We start from the raw sequence: 18,960 nt of genomic DNA on the forward strand, positions 1-18,960 counted from the left end.
CATTTTGGTGTCTCAAAGAAATGCATCAAATCTTTTGGTAAGTTAGATACTCTCTACTTCAAAGGTGCTGTGGGTGATTAAGGGTATTTAACTGAAAAATGCAGCCACACTGCTCCCTTTTTTTCCTCTCTCATGTAAAACAGCTTGACAGTTCTTCTGTGAATTTGTTAGCTTCATTGTGGGTAGGTGAGATCATTAGGTAAATAAAAGGATAATAGCTGGTAACTCAAAGACACTTACGATTAAAAAGCTCACTCATATTTATATTCTGGTGCTCTGCAGGAACTGCTTGCATCTGGAATATAGTGGGGCCTTGCTTACAAAGTTATTTGAAGGAATACAACATTGTAGCCGTTTCTTCAGTTTTCTAATAGCTTTTTAATTGATCAGTTAGGTTGTTTTTGATGGATGATGTTTTAGGCTTGATGCTTCTTGGAGAAAAGGAAACTGGCTAAATCTGGAATAACAATAATTTTGAATGCTCTCAATTTAGGAGGCTAAGCTTGAAGGCCCTGTACGTATTGCTGGTGTTACTTCTGTCTTACTCTAATTGCTCTTGCACAATACTTTGAGATCTTACAGTTCTGAAAAGTAAGAGAAGTTACATGTGTATGGAGTTTTTATATCTATATGTTTTATTTAGGAAATAGTTTGCAAAACTCTTGGAAAATGTCAGGTATTGAGTTGCTTTTTAGAAAAGGTGGGGAAAGAGTGAATCGTGAAATTATGTAGCTATAATGTACCCAATGCTATGATTGTTAATTAAAAATTTCTCACTTTAATTATTGCATTTATAGTATGAGAGGCAATGTAGATCCTATCTGTATTTTGATTAGAAAATAACTGCAGTGTTTCAGATACCAGTCCATAATTAAGAAGTCCAAAGTCTGTAAAATTGTGTGTTTCTCATTTTAAGCCTGTGAGTGATCTCATTGAAGGAAATCATGGCCACAGTTAACTTGACAGCACTTTGTTTTTGGGTTTACTCAAGACATAGGATTTTGTATTTTCCTGAAATAGATGCCTCTTGAAATAGATGCATCTTGAAAATAAGAATTTGAAGCAAACTTCTGGTCTATGTGATTATTGTCTTTAAAAGGAAGATTTGGAACCTGCATGTTTACCTCAGGGTAGAATTTTACAAGTATATTTTTCTCTTGACAGCTGGAGGATGGACACACTTTATTTGACTACAATGTTGGACTAAATGACATAGTTCAGCTTTTGATACGTTCTGAATCTGAGGCACCTACCACAGCTTCTGGTACAGATCAAGATGGAGAAGTCAACCCCTGTGCTGTTTCCAACTGTAAGAACAAAGTCAAAAAAACAACAGGTAGTGGATCACCCAGTCAGCCATCTACATCATCTCGCTCATTTCTAATTGATCCTGGCATTGGATTATACAAGGTAAGTGCATGCTATGAATGCTGGGACCTTATCTCACACCTGCGGGTTTAGTTTTGTTGTCTATAAAAGTCTGTATCCTTATTACTTGCTTTCGTGAATGACTTTAAATTCGACTTAGCTGGAACCATATTGGAACTTAAGGTAGGTATCTCCACAGTTGTCTGAATCTTCACTGATAGATGCATTCAACAAATTAGACAAATGTTAATTGAGGTAATTATATTTTTTCAAATAAATTCCTCAATTAATTTAAATGATTACAGTCTGCCTAAATAACAAAGTGTTGCATTTTCAAACTGCACAGAGTAAATGTGCTAGGACAGAATTCAGGAGTGGTTGATAATGTGACAGACCCAGCTCTATCAAAAAAAAACTAAGCATCTGTTTATAGTTAGATATCATCAATGTTCAGTCATCTCTGTTGGATAATCTGATTTTGCAGAAGTAGTCTAGAAACAGTATTGAAGTCAAGCTTTTCGCTGAACTCCCTTCAAGCTGACTCTTGCAAACTCATTGAAGTGACTCTATACTAGTCTCACTAGTGTTGCAGGTTTCAAGAGGGCTCATAATCTCCAACTTAATGCTGGCAGTATTCTCCAATATTCTCCAGTATTCTGTTTTCATTAAGTTTTGAAATACATTGGAAACATAAATAACTTTCGGTAAACAGAGGAAACCAGTGCAAAAATCTATGGAAAAATTCTAGTTTTACCCTATTTATTTATTTTCAAGCCTGCCAGTGTTGTCCACTAGAATAAACTGGGGAAGCAGTCATAAGAGTTGCTATTTGCATCAAGTACGGTAAATGCCTTACAATGGCATGAAGAGAGAATTCAGGGAGGACTCCTTAACTGATCTCACATGAATAGTTAGTTATATATTTGAGCACTCTTGACTGGAATTAATAGTTGCAGTTGTGCTTCTTTATGGATCTAAACAGTCCAGGGAAAATGAAAATACATTTTCTACTGTTTACGTATTTACTGTTTATTAGAACAAGATAAATTATGGAAATACACACTGCCTTTTAATTATATGTGATGCAGTAATTGATATTTTATTATAGTTTTTTTAGGAATCACGTGTATTGTATTTATTGTTATTTTTGTACCTTATTGGATTTTACCATATTATCAGGTAGGACTGCACCAGAGTACCATAAATTTAATTTAATCATAAAATGGGCAGTTTCCAGGTTGCTAAATAGCTGTCTCTTTGGCAGGATTTCTGTAAGTAGGGAACAGTAGCACTTCATCTGCTTTTCAGGTGTTTCTCAGGTAAGAAATATCTGTGATAGTGACTATTTTGCTAGAAAGTGTCCAGAATTAAAGAAAAAGGACCCTGTGACTGCTATACCTGTACAATTTTATGTGAGTTAGAAGAAAATTCTTGTTTAGATCTCTTATCCTGACGTGAAGTTGTCTTAGTTTCCTGTAAATTCTTACTCAGTGTTTCAGATATTAAGGGCAAGTAATAAGTTACTCATTCTCTGTTCCAGCAGCATTTTGTGCAAGGAGTTTTATGGTTCCGTCTTTAAGAAAGCAGGGAGTCAGAAAATCAGCAAATTAAGTACAATGACACAAGCTTGCAGGCATCCTCTTCTCCCCTCTCCCACCATTTCTTACAGTGGGAATAAACCCATTTCTTCAGCATTTATGCTTTAGAATTTACACTCCTTATTGATTAATTGCAATATGAGAAAGAATGAGGGAGAAAATCGTGGAGATGGAAGGCCACAAGAGAAAGTGGATTGATCAAAGGAAAGGAATATCTTAGCTTTAAAACAGAAAACAAAACAAGGGATGGTGAGATTGGATAAGGTATTCAAGAAAACTCTTTCTTTTGAGTCAGCTGGAAATTTTGCCCTCTCTAATACTGGGAACCTAACACTTCCTCCTTCCTTTGCCACGACTTGCTTTCTTTTTCTTTGTTGGAAATGACAGATTGGTGATAATTAAATTATTGCCAGGTGGTTAAAATAGAGACCTAAACAGAGTTCCTCTAAAGGAACCAGAGTTCCTATGGTTTCTGTATGTTAAGTAAATCGGAATGCTTTAGCTGGTAGCAATGTTTCAGTTGCACCTGCTAACTGCCAGCATAGGTCTCGAAGGACTGGTAGTGGGTGGAACCATATTCAACTCCTGTTCCTTTTCGTTGAGAATGAGAATCGTTAATGGTGTCTGGTTTAAGAGCTGGGTTATTATTAGCTACTTGTGAGCAGTATTAAACAATAACTAGTTTTAATTACAGATTCAGTTTTGACTACAGCCTGAGATTTTTTTCTAGAAAGTTTTGCATGCACACTTCAAATTGAGCTTTGGCTTTTCTAACCCTGTTCCTGCGTGCTCAGGCAATGCTACTCTAACTCCTCCCTTGTAGCCTATCGTGGCTGTTGTATTCCTGCTGTTGTCATTGAAGATCAGTCATGGATGCCCTACTTAGCCAAGCTAGTGTCCTGATATGTCTGCTCGTTTTCCTGAGAGTGGGCATGGACCCTCCTAGTGCTTGGAGGAGGCTATCCTTAAGAAGCTGTTAGCTCTCCTGGGCTCCTTTGCCATTTAGATCTGCCTCCCACAGGATTCCACCAACCAGTTCCTTGAATAAGCCAAGGTCTGCTCTCCTGAAGTCCCTGTATTCTCTTATTTGCCTTTATCAGTCCCTCTCAGGTTCCTAAACTTAATACAGCCAGATTTATCACTGATGATCATATTCCCAACTAGTTCTTGTTTGGGAAGGATTGGTAGCTAGTTCAGCAAAACGCCACCCTTGACTGGCCCCTCTAGCATCTGGATTAAGAAGATGCCCTGACACTCTCCAGAATCCTTCTGGATTGTTCACATACCACTATGAGGTAAAGTCTGCAAAGATCAAGAAAAAGAGCTTTTATTGTTACAAACAGTCAAAGTACAAACAAAGAAAGTGTGGATTCATTGCTGAGTGGGGCAGGTCATTTAGTGACAACAGATGCAGATAAGACTGAGGTGCTCAATGCCTGCTTCCTATTGGTCTGCACCAACGAAGTCTTGTGCCTAGGGAAAGGGTTTGAGGAGGAAAGCTACTACCAGTAGTGGGGAGGACTGAGGCAAATCTCTTGAGGTATCTTGAACAATACCTTCCAATATGCCTGGCCGGGATGTATTCAAGGGTGTGTGGAGAGCTGGCTGATGTTGTTAGGGTTGTTGAAGGCTACACTTCAATATCTTTGAAAGGTCGTGAAGATTGGGTAAAGGTCTCTGATGACTGGAGAAGGCAGCTATTGGAGCTACCTTCAAAAAAAGGCAAGGGAGACCACCCAGGGAGCTATACGCTGCTCAGTTTCACTTTGGGAAGCTCTTTCTGGGTACATGAAGAAGAAATTGGTAATTTGGAATAGCCAGCATGGATTTTTTTAAGGCTAAGTCATGCCTGACTGGTTTGACTGCCTTTATGATGAAATAACTAGATCTATGGATGAGGGAAGAATACTGAATATTGTCTACCTTGACTTCAGCAAAGCTTTCAGTATGGTTTTCTACAGTATCCATATTTTAAGTGAGCCATTATTGTCAGGATGCGTAGAGCGCTGAAGGGATGAAAAACTGACCGGATCATGGGCCTCAGTGTAATGGTTAATGTTTCACGTTCTACCTGGAGGCTGGTAACAAGTGGAGTTCCTCAGGTATATGTCCTGGGACTGGTCCTGTGTAATATCTTTATCAGTGGCATGGGAGGGGAGGATGAAATCAGGAAGTTTGTGAACAAGAGCATAGTTGAGGGGAGTAGCTGGCATAAGGGCAGGTCTGCCATTCAGAAGGATCTAGATGTACTGGAGGAAGGGGTTGACAGGATCTTTTTGAAGTGCAAAGTTCTGCACTTAGGGTGGGCTAAGCCCCTCCAATGGCATGTGCTGGGGCATTGGCTCCCCAGCTGGGGAGTGGCTTTGCTGTAGGAGGACCTGGGATTGTGGACAGTTGGCTAGCACATGAGTCAGCAGTGCACCATAGCAGCACTGAAGGCTTACAGTGTGTCAGCACGAGCTGGGCTGTATCAACACGAGAATAGCCAGTAAATTGAGGGAAGTGATTATTCTTCTTTAATTGTAACTTGCTATGCAACATGCTGCGTCCAGTTTAGGATGCTTTACATTTTTTAGTACAAGAAAGGCGTTGATAAACTTAGCAAGTAAGGAGAGGGCCATCGAGACTGTTCAGGTGGAAGCGTGTGACTATCTCAGAGAGGCTGAGGCTTGTTTATCCTGGAAACCAGGGGTTTTGAGGGGACTTTCCTATACCTACAAAGAGGTTAGTTAGAAGCTTTTTACTGAAACAGAACAGGACAGAACAGGAGGATGAAACACAACTGTTGGGTGTTAAGAACAGGAGGATGAAACACAACTGTTGGGTGTTAAGAAGGGAAGATTCTGACTGGTTATAAAGGGAAAAAAAATCACTGTTAGGATAGTGAAGTGCAAGAACAGGTTGCTTAAAGAGGTTGTGAAATCTCCATCCGTGGAGATTTTCAAGACCCGGCAGTCAGAGAAAGCCCAGGACAAACTGACCTAAATTCAATGCTGATCTTGCTTTGAGCAGGATTTAGTACTGGAGACCACCTGAAGTCATGACAGCCTCAGTGATTCTGTAACTGACGGACATTAGGCTATACTTTTCCTTTTTTTGATGTTTCTTTTTTCCTGTTACTTGCACCATACCCTTTTCTCTTGTTAAGCACTCCACAGACTGGATTTTCTTACATCACATTGAGGAACTATATAGCTTTGTATGCTGCTTATTTTGCTTTTTTGGTTTTCTAATGTCTTGTAATTTCTTTAATTGCTTTGTTGCATGGCTCCTTGTGTTAGCCGTACAAGTCCACTTGTATTTGCTACCTTTCCTTCTGCCCCTCAGACCTTTTTTTAGTTTCAAGAGTCTCTTGGGAAGAAATAAGATGGAGTCTGGATATTTTCTTCTGCATGTGTACGTATGTGTATATTTATGACTCTGTACTTGCATATAATGTTTTTATTTAATTATTAAAGGTATGCTGGCTAATTTTATTTGATGAAAATTTTTTCTGTATTCCTAGCAATGAGCTTGCAGTATTGGTTTGATTGGCCCAAAAAATTGTCATTTGCTTATATCCCACTGAATATTCAGTTACTATGGAAATTTGATGATACGGAAGGGAAAGCAGGATCTGGCTTAGTCTTTCCTATTTTACTTTTTTCCATAAGATTTTGAAGTTTGAATATTTAGGATAACTGTATTAGTTGGTAGCGTTTCCTCCTCCTAGTGGTCTTAATTCATGGTAAGTGTTCTCTGTGACAGTAGGAATTCTTATTAATGTTACATTTCAACATAACAAAGATTCTAGATGAAGGATATGAATTTCATAGGTGCTGGCATTTGTAATTATCTCAAAGGATGCTATTCTACAAACAAATGTGAACTGCATTGATGACTGTCTTTAAATGGTAAATTAAGGTGGATGCTTAAAATTAAATTCTAGCACAGGTAACAGAATGCAAAAAGGATTTTATGTTGTCATACCATTGACGAAAGTTCCTCCTTTATCCTTAGAATTCTAATTTTGTTTGCATCTTTTCATGTCTTCTTCAGGTAGCTCTTGTTCCTCAATAAAATATTCCTTTGTACATGTTAGTTATAATCTCCTACTCCTCAAAAACGCCCCCAAGTAGTCATATCCTGTCTTATGGTCCACACAAAACACATTCACTAAAATAATTTTGCTTTTCATTTGAATCCCTCTGCTGGAGTCTAGATCAGTACAATTTACGGTGGAGTATTCTACATCGGTAGAATAAGCTCCGTCGGGAATAAGCAGGACTGCATGTAAAATTGTCTGATGTTCCTCAGTTATCCGTGCTCATAACTATTTGACCTTGCTCTATGCAAGGCTGGGAAGCCTATTGCATAAGTGCACGTGTCGTGTTATGGAAGGATGCACGGGAGACTTGCCCTAGCTTCTTTCTTGCTCTGCTTATGATAACTTGGGTGACATGGCTTCTCCAACACTTTCAGAGGTGGTCTTGAGAGAAATCTACTGTAGCAGATAGGAGAATCCTTTAAGCTACAACTAGTTCAAACACCTAAGGTTATGTAGGGAAGCTTTCTTGAGGGTTCCTTACAGAAGTGCAACAGTCCACTTTTTATGTTTAAAATAGATCTCTCTCTCTCTCTATATATATATAAAATGAGGTTGTCCTTTTATTTGAAGTATTCATCATAGTAAAAGCTGTACTTTTGAATGTTGTAGGATTTAATGAAAAAATAGATGTTGCCATTTTATATGGGAGAAAAAGAAATGGGTTGAGTTTTGGAGATTGTTTTAAGAAGGTAAATGAAAATAAGAGAAATGCAAAATGTGAAATATGCTTTATATATTGATTTCTTGTCTTGGGATAGATTTGTTAGCTCAGGAACTGCCTTCATTGGCACTTTTTGATTACCTAAAGACTTCATTATGCTAAATACTAACAGTTATTGGTAGTGTTTTTGACTTGCCCCTGTCCAGCTATAATCGGGTTATTTGATTTATAGAAGCTAGTCTTTGGATTTGGTAAGAAAAAGTGTCCATCTCTGCCACTATCTGGGTACTTGACAAAAGCTGTAACTTAAACCGTGTATGTACTGTATCAGTTTTTTTTAAAGACCTTTTCTGTGGTATAGCTTTGCAGTAGCTCTGTTGCAATGATACTTTTTTTACAGTTGGTATACAGTGGCTGAGGTGTTCCTTAAATTATTTTTTATAGGCAATGTTTTGAATCCAGTTAATATTTCAAAGAATATTTTTGGCTTTTTAACTGTAAAAATGCAGTGCTCTTATTATTATTAAAAAGATGTCTGCTTAGTTAGCTGATGACTTGAGAAAACACGTAAGGGCCTGAATGAATGCAATATGCTATGGAATAGTAAAGTAGTCTGATTGCTTAATACCAATATTACTGTGAGCACAGAAAGGAGAAATGTCATGAGATAGTTCTGTTTCTTATAGTCAGAAGATTTTGGCTGCCTGTGATGTCAGCCTTGTTAGACTTGGAGAGCGTGTTCGTTTCTTCCCTCTCTCTTCTCGAACCTTGAAGAATTCAAAAGCATTGCAGTCCAGAAAGATGGCAGGTTACTGTGCCTCCAAATTGGAGTTATTACTTAAAGTTGTAGAACCCCGTGTTTGTGGGATAGTATTTTAACGCTCTAGAAGTATAAGCATGTTTCAGTCATAAAGAACAGTTCTGTGAAGCCAGAGGAAAAGATGAATGAAAGACAGATTAAGCTAACTTTTAGGTAAAAAAGCTCAGCTAGCCACCCTTTTATATTCATACCAGTTTTTATTGAGAAGAGAGCAATAAAATACTGAAAGCCAAAATATCAATGACTAGATGTTACTCGAACTTGGACAAGCTCAACCAGTTACTGCAATTTAATGTTATACTGATACTGAAGTTAAGTAGTGGCATAATCAATTGTGGGCTTTCTTTTTTTTTTTCTTAATTGGGGTTATAGAAAACAAGCATGAATTCATTATTGAATTTTCCTTTTAGATAAATGAATTGGTGGATGCCCGAGATGTCAGCATTGGAGCCTGGTTTGAAGCTCATATAGAAAATGTTACCCGAGCAACAAAGGGACATAAGAATGGTAAAGCTCAAGGAAAGAGTGGTAATACTTACAAAAGGACTAATGGAAACTTAAGTCAAGATCATTCTAGAGAGAATGCAAATAATTTGGACAGTACACCATCCACATCTTACTCAGACTGTATGGACACTGATGAAGAAGCTATTTATCATATCAAGTATGATGAGTAAGTGCTCCTGATATTATTTTGAAGACATCACGTATTGTTATTTGGTTTTGTATAAACCAAGAATTTCTTGAAGAAACTTGGAGCCAAAGAAAGCAAGTTCAATATTGCAACCAAGAAAAAATATTAAAAAATGTAACACCTGTCAGTTGGATATAGTGAATATCTTGAGAGTAATGAAATTTTTCATTCCTAAGTTCCTGTCAATATTAATTTCAATGTCATGCCTTTATGAAACTTAATCCGTCCTCTTTTATGAGAAAAGGAAACTGTATAAATGAATTTTTCTGAAAGTGTTTTCCAAGTAAAATACGAGTTTAATTAGCAGTCTACTAGAGTAGCACTTCGTATTGGACGCTCAGTTTAATGAAGTTTCTTATCAACAGTTTTGTACCATTGCGTTCCCTTGAGAAATTGGTCTTTTTTGTTTTTACATATAACGTGTTGAAGCAGCGAAGTAAGCTTCTAAATGAACAGAATCAGTGAGAGTTTTTAACTTCTGTTACTGAGAGTAGCAAACATGTGCAATGTGAGATTGAAGAGTAGACAGACATCAGGTATGTTCAGTATTGGTCTTCATGAGGATAAACTCATAAAATTTAAATTTCCAAAATACATTTTTAGAGCATCTGCCTCAAATTTAGTTATTTCAATGAACAACTGCAAAGCTGATTTTTACCAGGAAAATTTTAAATGTTACGGACTAGAGCAGAGCACCTTTCTGGTGCTTTTAGTAGAAGTATAAAAAACTTGAGGGACATTTTAACTGTATATTGAGTTTAGATACAGTTTTATATCTCCAAGTTTGCCCACTTATTGTTAGGTAAGCACAATGCTGAAAGTAAAACTGTAAATACGTAGTGAAATATTAAAAGTTGAAAGAAATGCCTGGAGATAACTTAATGATCCAGGATGACCAAAACGAAGGTGTTTTCTCTTATATCTTAAATGGTACAAGTGCATTGGGATGTGAATTTGCAGACATGGCTTTAAGACCACCTAACTTTACAACACTGCAGATGTATTTAAGTGAGTCACGGGCAAAAATTTGTGAGAAACAATGTTGCTAATTGTTTCAGTGAAATTATAGTCCTCACTTTGTGAACATTGTTGTTTCTTTGTGAGTCAAAGTAGTACTGTAGAAAGCGTTGCACGACAGATCTGACTATCTTACCTCTGTCTACGCTTAAAAAAAGAAAATTGTGCTATGTGTACTTTTAGGATCTAGCTGTTCACTTTCAGCAGTTGAAGACAATCATCTTTTTAGTTGTGCTGTAAGATGATCTTTAGTAGTTGTGTATTCTTAGCCAGCAAAATCGGATAAGGCATAGAAACACTGTGTTACAAGGTGGTCACTAAAGTCATGGTTATTTACTTGATGGGTCTAAGATATTGAAAGTCTGAACTTTTGGGAAGAAAAATTATTTAAAGCCTTTCTGGCAAGCAAGACCTTTACTTTCTTCAGTTACAGAATTTTATTCTAGTGGAGATTGACATGCACATTCATACAGTGGTTTTGTCTGTAGTCATAGTAGTTTGTTTTTATGTATTGGTGTTTACCTTTTTGATGTCTTGAGACCACAAGTGTACCCTATCACATATACGCTTGATACGGATAAGTAGGGAGAACATGGAGTGCTTTGCCACCCGGTTCCTCTCTGCTCCTAATCAACTAATTCTCATCTAATTTGTTATGTCTTTGTTCTTATTCGTGTGAGGTTTGTATTTTATTGTACGATCATTCTTCTGCACGTAGTTACTTGTTCATGGGTGTTCTGCTCTTCAGCTTTGGATTGTGCTATGTGCTGCCAGACTTGACATTCTCTGATCTTTCTTTGCTGTGTTTTGTGCTGAAGAAGCTCTCCTTCCTTTTATCTGCTATAGAAAATGATTCTGCAGGGCTGGGGGCTTTCAGCTCTGCCTTCTCCACAGTAGGTATATTTTTACCAGAAATGAAATCGTTTGCAGTTTCAGAAGCAGAATAAAAACGACTCATGAATGGACAGCATAAGCCTGGTGCCTGTAATGCCATCAGAATTACCTCAATACACTGTGGAAAGACTATGTGTCTATCTCTGAGACAGGTCCTGAACTTACCAGCTCCTCAACAATGCTGAGTTTCTAGACTGTTTCTCCCTCTCTGCTTGTTTTATCTTCAGGTTGGGAGAAATCTCAGCACAAAGCAGGCTACAGTCGAGGGATAGGTCACGTGTGGCGCTTTGAAATGGTCTACTCCAAGCCCATGACTTTGATTCCAAGACTTGATGACAATGGCAAATACATTTTACTGTCCCAGGTGTTGTGGCAGATTTAGTCTCATAATGCAGAAAAGAAAAAGTTCAAACAACGTCCATTTTCTTTCTGTTGATGCCTGTAACCACTCACTCTAGAAGCAATGTTTAGGTAGGAGATACTGGAAAGTAGTTCAATCCTGTATCAGAAGCAAGTCTTCTGTCATCATCTTCATCATCTTCTGCCCAGTTCTGGCAGCAAAGTCCTCTAGTGCAGCCCTAGTTCCCCTGTTGTTTCCAAAACCCACAAACTCCACGTGTCAGCTTAGAGGAAGACGTGAAACCTTCTTTTCTTTCTTTTGTTAACTGTCCCATTAGTATTGGCACTATTTTCTTAGATTCAGAACTGAGTTACAGACAGTGTTGTCTGGCACCATCTTTCTCAGAATTCTGCAGCTGAGAACTTAAGTATTGATGATATCTAAAGCTGAAGCCTCGCTTCTCTCATTCTCTCTTGGACTGTATCTGGTCCTTAATTACTCTGTTATTAACTTATGCTGGAGCACGCTTCTCAATACGTTGGGAGTTTGAGGGTGGTGAGAAAATTTGAGAGAGAATGAAGCACTAATTAAGGATTTTTCAGCTAGAACGTCTGCAAAAATTGTGGAATGTTTACCTTCCCTCCCTCGGTTTCAGTAAGGCTTAATGCTGCTGTAGCTGTTGATTCCTAGTTAGTCCAGTAGTTGTGCATCCAGAAACCTGGGTCTGTGTTGGCTGCCTGTACAATTCATGCTTCACCCTTGAAAGCAGATAAAAGAGCATCAACAGATTTGAGATTCATTCTGGCTTTTACTTTCTAGCCAGAGATATTTGGCAGTCTCATCAAGGGGGACAGCCAACCAATCATTCACTCTTTCTCAGCAAGGTAACTTTTAAGTGACTGTGTTCTCCAAAGAACAACTTTTCTTAGAGGATGAAGCAGGACTTGGTCCTCCCTTAACTGAGAAGGCAGGTCTTAGCAGTGGCACTGCTAGATTTCAATATCACAAGTCCTGTGTAAAATTTTCATTGGTTCCTTTCCTCCCTCCGTTTCCTTAAGTAATATGGTACAGCAAATGTGAAAGGGGAAAAACAGCAAAGCTCTTCTGGTAAAGAATGTGGTGAAGAAAAGTTAGATTTTCTGGGTAGGAACTTGGCTGTAGTAATTTTCCAAAGGGCAACCACCACTCCCTTCTGACTGTGACCCTTGCAAATTATAATGAGGGCTGCATACCTCTTCTTACTTGGTAGGGATCAGAATGGCTAAATTTCTTTGGTCCAGAGGCTGTACGCCTAGCGTTTCATTATCGTACTGCAACAGCTATGAAGCCTACATACTTCTGTAGAGGGATGGTTCTGCTTATAGAAAATCTATTGCCGTTTGGAGGAACAGGACTCGTAAGTTCCAGATTAAACAGGGTTCTTCGTTGACTGAATGACTTAAAAGCCATGCTGTACTTGTTTAAGAGTGCTGTCTTCATCAGTGAGGTAGAGACCAGAGAATCAGTTTATCACTGCTGACATTCTATCAGCTTTTGGCAGCAACTATCTTGGCACCCAGTCATGGTGTAAGTGCTTGCACCTGATACTTCGTCTTGTGCTTCAGTTTCTGAAGGCAGCCTTTTGCCTTGAGGCTGCCTGTTTATAGGTGTGTTCCCACTTCTGTTAGTGCCTCCTTCCTCCTTTTCTGCCACTTTATTCACTGTATTTCTATTTCATCTTTGCATATGTTAGTATCGCAGGGGGGCACTAGAGACTTCTTAAGGCAGGATTTACTATCACATTTCATACTCTGTTATCATCTAGTCTTTTCTTCTACCCTGAGCAACTGTCTTTTAATGCAAGAGAATACGAAAGGATGAAAATCTGACACGTGCTTAGATATTCAAGTTAACCGAGATGAGTGTAGATTCAATCTTTGTCACTGCTGGCTTGCTTAAGAATCAGTTCCAGATTGTGAGCAGGATGCTTCAATAGCTTAATGTGACACAGTAAAGACAAGTCTTACAGTACTGCGTCATATGAAAGCTTGACGTTACCGTAATCCATTTGCATTTGTTGTGCAGCGTTGGCTATAGCTTGTTTATTTTCAGGGAGACAATTCTCAGGCCTTCATCTATTTAAGAAGGCTTTTACACTGACTGTCACCAGGAAGGCTAGAGGTGTTTGCCGCCTGATCGTTATGCATATCTATCCATGCGCAAATAATTCAGTCTGAATCAAGTGTGTGTAACTTTTTACTCAAGGCCATCACATTCTGATGATGGTATTTGTTGGGTATTAATCAACGCAGAAGTTGAAATTATACTTTAGGGTAATATCTGCATTACATGACATAAAGTACGCTATTTTGTGGTTAATTCTTCTATGGTGCTAAATACCTTGGTAAAGGGGTTGTTTATATTGTGATTAACGGGAGTTGTGGAATGATGCTATCTGAGCTCTTACCTTGGAGTACTTCTAGCTCTGAATCTCTATTTGTCAATCCGTCCAGAGGCTGTAGTCTCTCTGTTTTGTTTAGGATGTGTGCTGGGGATTTTCATGATTCATTAGAATTTGAAGGGATGTCTTTTCTTTGATGTTGTAAAAAACCCTTCAGAAAAGCAATGTGAGGCAGGATGCAGAGACAGTGGTCTACATGTCCAGCCTGGTTAAGACAGTTGAGGTATCCAGATAGCTGTTACTGCTAGTGAGGATTCCTAAAAGCTCCAGAAAATTCATGGATTTGTGCAGGTAGAAGTTGGGGTACTGCACCATTCCAAGACTCAATAATACTCTTCCTCTCCACCCCCTGCCCAGTTGTGAATGTTTCTGCTTGTTAAAATAGACCTTTTCATTCATTGTTGGTGGGCTATGTCTTTATGGGTAAGAGGAAGATTTTAACAGGAAAGACTTACGTTGCCACACATGTCAGCCTGCCTAATATCCAGGCATGTTCCTTGTCTAACAGAGGTTCTTTTGTTGAATATCCAGTGGATCTTAAGGGTGAATCTACCTATTAAGTTCGTCAGAGTCCTTGCTGCCATTTCAGTGGTGGGTTTCTCAGGCTTCTCTCATTGTATGCTATTAAAGTTAAGGTTTCTTCTGGATCTGATGAGAGTGGTCCTGCCTTTGTGTGATCTTAATCATTAATGAAGTAGGAAACTGATGTTGATACTGTCTTACAGAGCCTATGGAAACTAGCTTCTACTAGCTACTTCATTTTTTCAGGAAGATGATTTTCCTGGTTTCTTTTTCTTCTACAGGGAGAACGGCACCTACTTATGTTTTTGTTTTCGTTATCTTACAAGGTTTCATTTAGGACCTAGTTTAAGTTTTGACTTAGACTAAACTTGGATCTGATTTTCATTTTGGTTAGGAAATTAGTTTTACTTGTATTCCAAAACTTCATGTCTCTTCATATGCTGGTTGTAAAGGAGACCTTGTCCAGCTTGCTTGTGCGCAACTCCTTCAGATGGTCAATTTAGCCATTTGTGTAACTAACTGAAAGATCAAAGGATAGAGTAATTTCAGAAGTGGCTGCAGTGGATGCTGGCAATGTGAAAATCCATTGCAAGACTGCTAAGACAGATTTACCCTTCAGTTCAAGCACGTTTTGTGAGAGTGCGAATCTTATTGGTAACCTTAATAAAGAATGTCTCCATTCTGGACATTTTTAGAACATGCTGTTACTGAGCACTAGCTGTTTAGAAATTGTGCTGTCCTTGGATGGGATTCTTCAGTAACTGTTGTGTAATGAAGAACTTAGAACTATCTGCTCCGTGTAAACTGTGGATGCGTGGAGCTCCTGTGCATGTAGACTGACAAGCAGAAAGGAGGGATACTTAGGAGCAACTGATTTCTCTGAGGTATGTTTTCCATGTGCATGTTCATCATCCATCCGTCCTGGAGTCTGTGTGCTGTTTGGGGTTTTGCAGTTGAGTAGATCTAACAACTGGACTGTGCAGACAGTCCTGGTGAACTTTTTTGCGTGCAACCTGGCAGAGCAGGCATCATCACGAAGATGCCTTTTCTAGGGCAGAGCTCACCAACCTACACTTTGGGTGCGGTGACCCCTGCAGTTTGCCTGTGGAAAACTCAGCTACATAGTTCCTGGATGCTATGCATTCACACATGCTCCTGATAACACCCTTCCCCCTGCTACCCCCCAAGAAGTTTTTGATACTTCTGCATTTAAATAGATTGTATTAATGTGTTACATACTTTTAGCAAGTACTAATTAGGACCCAAAGTCTTCAAGAATAAATCAGGATACTATTGTGCCAAAGTCTGTAGAACCATTTTTAAAAAAAAAGACATTCCTCACGCCAAAGAGTGTGCAGCGGTGTTTGAAAGTAAAGGGCACATATGAATGTGCCATTGCTATACCTGTAAATAAGCTTCAGTCAGTACTTCAGGAAGGGTTATCATTTCTCTTTAGTCATTATTTTTTAGGAGAGCCACTAGTCTAACTAACTAGGTTAGTATATGTGGTAGCTTAATGGAAGGGGACTGATCTCAGTGATCCAGGACATCTGTTGGTCTCCGGTATTCCTAAATGTAAATTGAGCTAATACACTTGTCTCAGTCTGTCAGTGATGGTCTTCATCTGGAGATAGAAGGCTTACAGCTTAAATACTGCTTAATTGCATTGGCCTCTCAACTCTGCACTCAAGTGTTGTGTGTGTGTGTGTGTGTTTGTTTTTTTCTGTTTCTGCTTCCATCTGAGAAGAATTTGTGAGACTGCCTTTCTTTTCTAACGTTCTAAACTTACTGTCTGCTTGTGATACTGAAGTGTTGGAGGCCTAGGCATATTGTGCTAGGCAAAAGAGATATACAATTAGGAACCTGGGCAACACACTTTATTTAGGGGGATGGGAGACAGGGAAGCAGTGCAAGGTGAAAAATTACTTTACGGGAAAAAGAGGTGGAGATAATCCTGTTTTGTTTTATTTTTTAAGTTTTCTTTTTCCCCGGATCTCATCCTTCCCAGATGGAAAATATTTGATCCAATATTATTTCGTGTTGTAGAAGAACAGTCTTTAAGTGCAGGGTGACTTCTCATAGGGCAATTAATTTTTTTTTTTTTTTAAACCTTTTTCTCAGACAGCCTTTATTGTATTAGTGCAGGACTAGTCAGGGTTAGAGGCAGTAAGAGAAGTTGTCCTTGAAAGCAGTGAAGAGAAACAGTTCCTAATGAAGGCTAAAGGTGTTACTCGTTATCCCTTTTTAAAAGGGAGAGGACAAAATAAAAAGCATAGGACATTTTATTTGAAAAACTATGTTATATGCTAGCGCTCTAAAACGCGCTGTCCTGCTTTAGCTGTTCTCCTCACCAAAAATGTTGCCTGTTTCAGATGAAGTTCATCAGGGATTTAGAGGCCAGAAAAATAACTGATATCCATCCACTAACAGTAATGTATTATGTACCATTCTACATTTTCTTTAAAAATGTGTGTATATATTCATCTATACAAATCAGAATTTCACTGAATTGCCATAATACTCAAGAATTTTAGTCCTCCTATGTCCAGTGTAAGTAACGTACAAGATAGTTTGACATTCTAGTAAAGTTTGTTATGGGCAGCTGAAACTGTTCTGTTCTAAATTGTCAAAATTATAAGTAGTTTATTGGAAAGCACAAAACAGTTTAAGGAAATGGGAAAGCAAATAAAAAGTCTTAAATAGACACATCATTTCTCTTTCTAAGTACTGCCTTGTGAAGAAAAATAAATATTTTCTGTTTGAAAGTATGTCCTTCGCTGAAGAGATTGTCAACAGGAGAATTGTCTTAAACTTGCTCTTTCTTCCTCAGGAAATGATTTGTGGTTGAGACTTGTTTAAAGGGATATTTTCGAAATAATTTTTAATATGAAAAGCACATGTAAAAGTAGTAGTTTGGGACTTAATAGAATGCATCTGAGAAGTCCCACAAGTGACACTTTTATTAGTTGGCAAATTGATTTTGGAAACAAAAAAAACGTAATCAAGGATTGTGGGGCTGTTGCTGGGAGGTGGCTACTGCTGCTTCCTTTTACTTTATTTCCCAACCACATGCTTCTGATGTGTCACTTAGGTTGAACTTAGTGGTTATGTGGCTGTAGGGTGAAGTGTTCCTGCTTGCTGATATTTCTAAAAAGTAACCCACTAAACCTACTAGTTTTCATATCACTGAGCCAGTCAGAACACTTTGCCCTGTGGCTGCGCAGTAGGGGTAGAACAGGGTAAAGAAGTACTACTTCTTTACAGTTATCTACTCTGGGCAGACTTAGCGGCAGTGCACCCTACAAACAGAATTTTATTTTGTTTTCCATGAAGAAATGCCAAAATAATTCCTTTTTTACACAGTTTATTTTTCAAATACCCCTTATGATCATGTTTAGCTGAAATATATGCATATATATTTTTATATCATGATTCAGCTCAGGAAATAGTCCATATCTTCCTCAGGAAATAGTCCGTATCAGGAAGATACACACATCAAATTCCAAGCAGTAGTATTAGCAGTTGAAATGGGGAGACTGAGGAGATATTTCTTTAGAAGGAAATAGTTTAATGGATAGAAATTTGAATAAATCTCAGGGACCACAGACATCTGATTCATTATGGCACCTGTTACTTTTGCTTCATCTGGATTACCTTGGAATTTCAGAGAAGGAATAAGGGCTAGAGCTGTATTACCTGCCCAGCAGAATCTTCTCTTCACAGAATCTTTTCCTAAGGGAAACACATGTTTTCTTGGACCTTCTGTCAATAACCTTTTTTTTTTTTTTTTTTTTTTAAAAAAAAACCTGGGCTAATTAGCCTGGATGATTACTGGGACCATTCACCTCCTATATTAGCTGCATAATTTTTTTTCTAGTCTCTTATGTCGATTCAATATATGTGAATTTGTTTAATCATTCAGAACTCTGTTACTTTCTCTCATACAGGTTATTAGACAACGCTAAAAGAATAGGAGACCCGTTAGGTCACTGTTTACGTCTTCGTTCTTTAAGTCCTGAGTAATGAAAGCATGCCACTTTGATGTGGTTGTCCAAGCTAATTAATGCAAACTTAAGGTCGTTTGGGGGAGTAGGCTGCACATTGTTTTACTGCTCTTAATTTCAAGATTTGAAAGAATTTGTAAGAATCCTGAATGTCCAATTTGCTGTGGATTTCCTTACTGTATGATGATTCATCTGTGCTTTATTAACCTCAAGGGTTTGCATTTATCAGTTGTCAGGTTTTTGACAAACAGGCATTAACTGTAGGCCTTACATTTAAAGGATGTAGAGACTTTCTTCCAATTGAACAGGGAGTCACTGTTACGAGAAAAGCCAGATGTTTCTCATGGTTCTTTAGAAAATTGTGCAAAGAACAGAGTTGAAACACTGCTTGTGTTACGCATACACAATCAAGAGAGGGAAGCTTTGCCATCCTAGTAGTTGTTCAGGAGTCCTGCTGTGACGTGTCAACAGTTAAACCTTAGGGTTTTTTTTCTTCTGTAAACTGATACTTGGGG

General features: G+C 38.4%; 1 protein-coding gene across 5 annotated transcripts in view; it reads left to right on the forward strand.

Moving 5' to 3' along the window:
• Positions 1-18,960, forward strand: part of UHRF2 (ubiquitin like with PHD and ring finger domains 2) — a 95,839-nt gene that overhangs the window by 22,088 nt on the left and 54,791 nt on the right. For all 5 annotated transcript variants that reach the window (XR_011138065.1, XM_068928806.1, XM_068928809.1 and 2 more), the window contains exons 2-3: positions 1,165-1,410; positions 8,945-9,207. Coding sequence is in view for 4 of the 5 variants with exons in the window: in XM_068928806.1 (XP_068784907.1) it covers positions 1,165-1,410; positions 8,945-9,207 (509 nt within the window). In the remaining variant the exon portion in view is untranslated. The remainder of the gene's footprint in view (positions 1-1,164; positions 1,411-8,944; positions 9,208-18,960) is intronic.

The sequence above is a fragment of the Struthio camelus genome, chromosome Z, assembly GCF_040807025.1.
Source record: "Struthio camelus isolate bStrCam1 chromosome Z, bStrCam1.hap1, whole genome shotgun sequence".
NCBI lineage: Eukaryota > Metazoa > Chordata > Aves > Struthioniformes > Struthionidae > Struthio > Struthio camelus.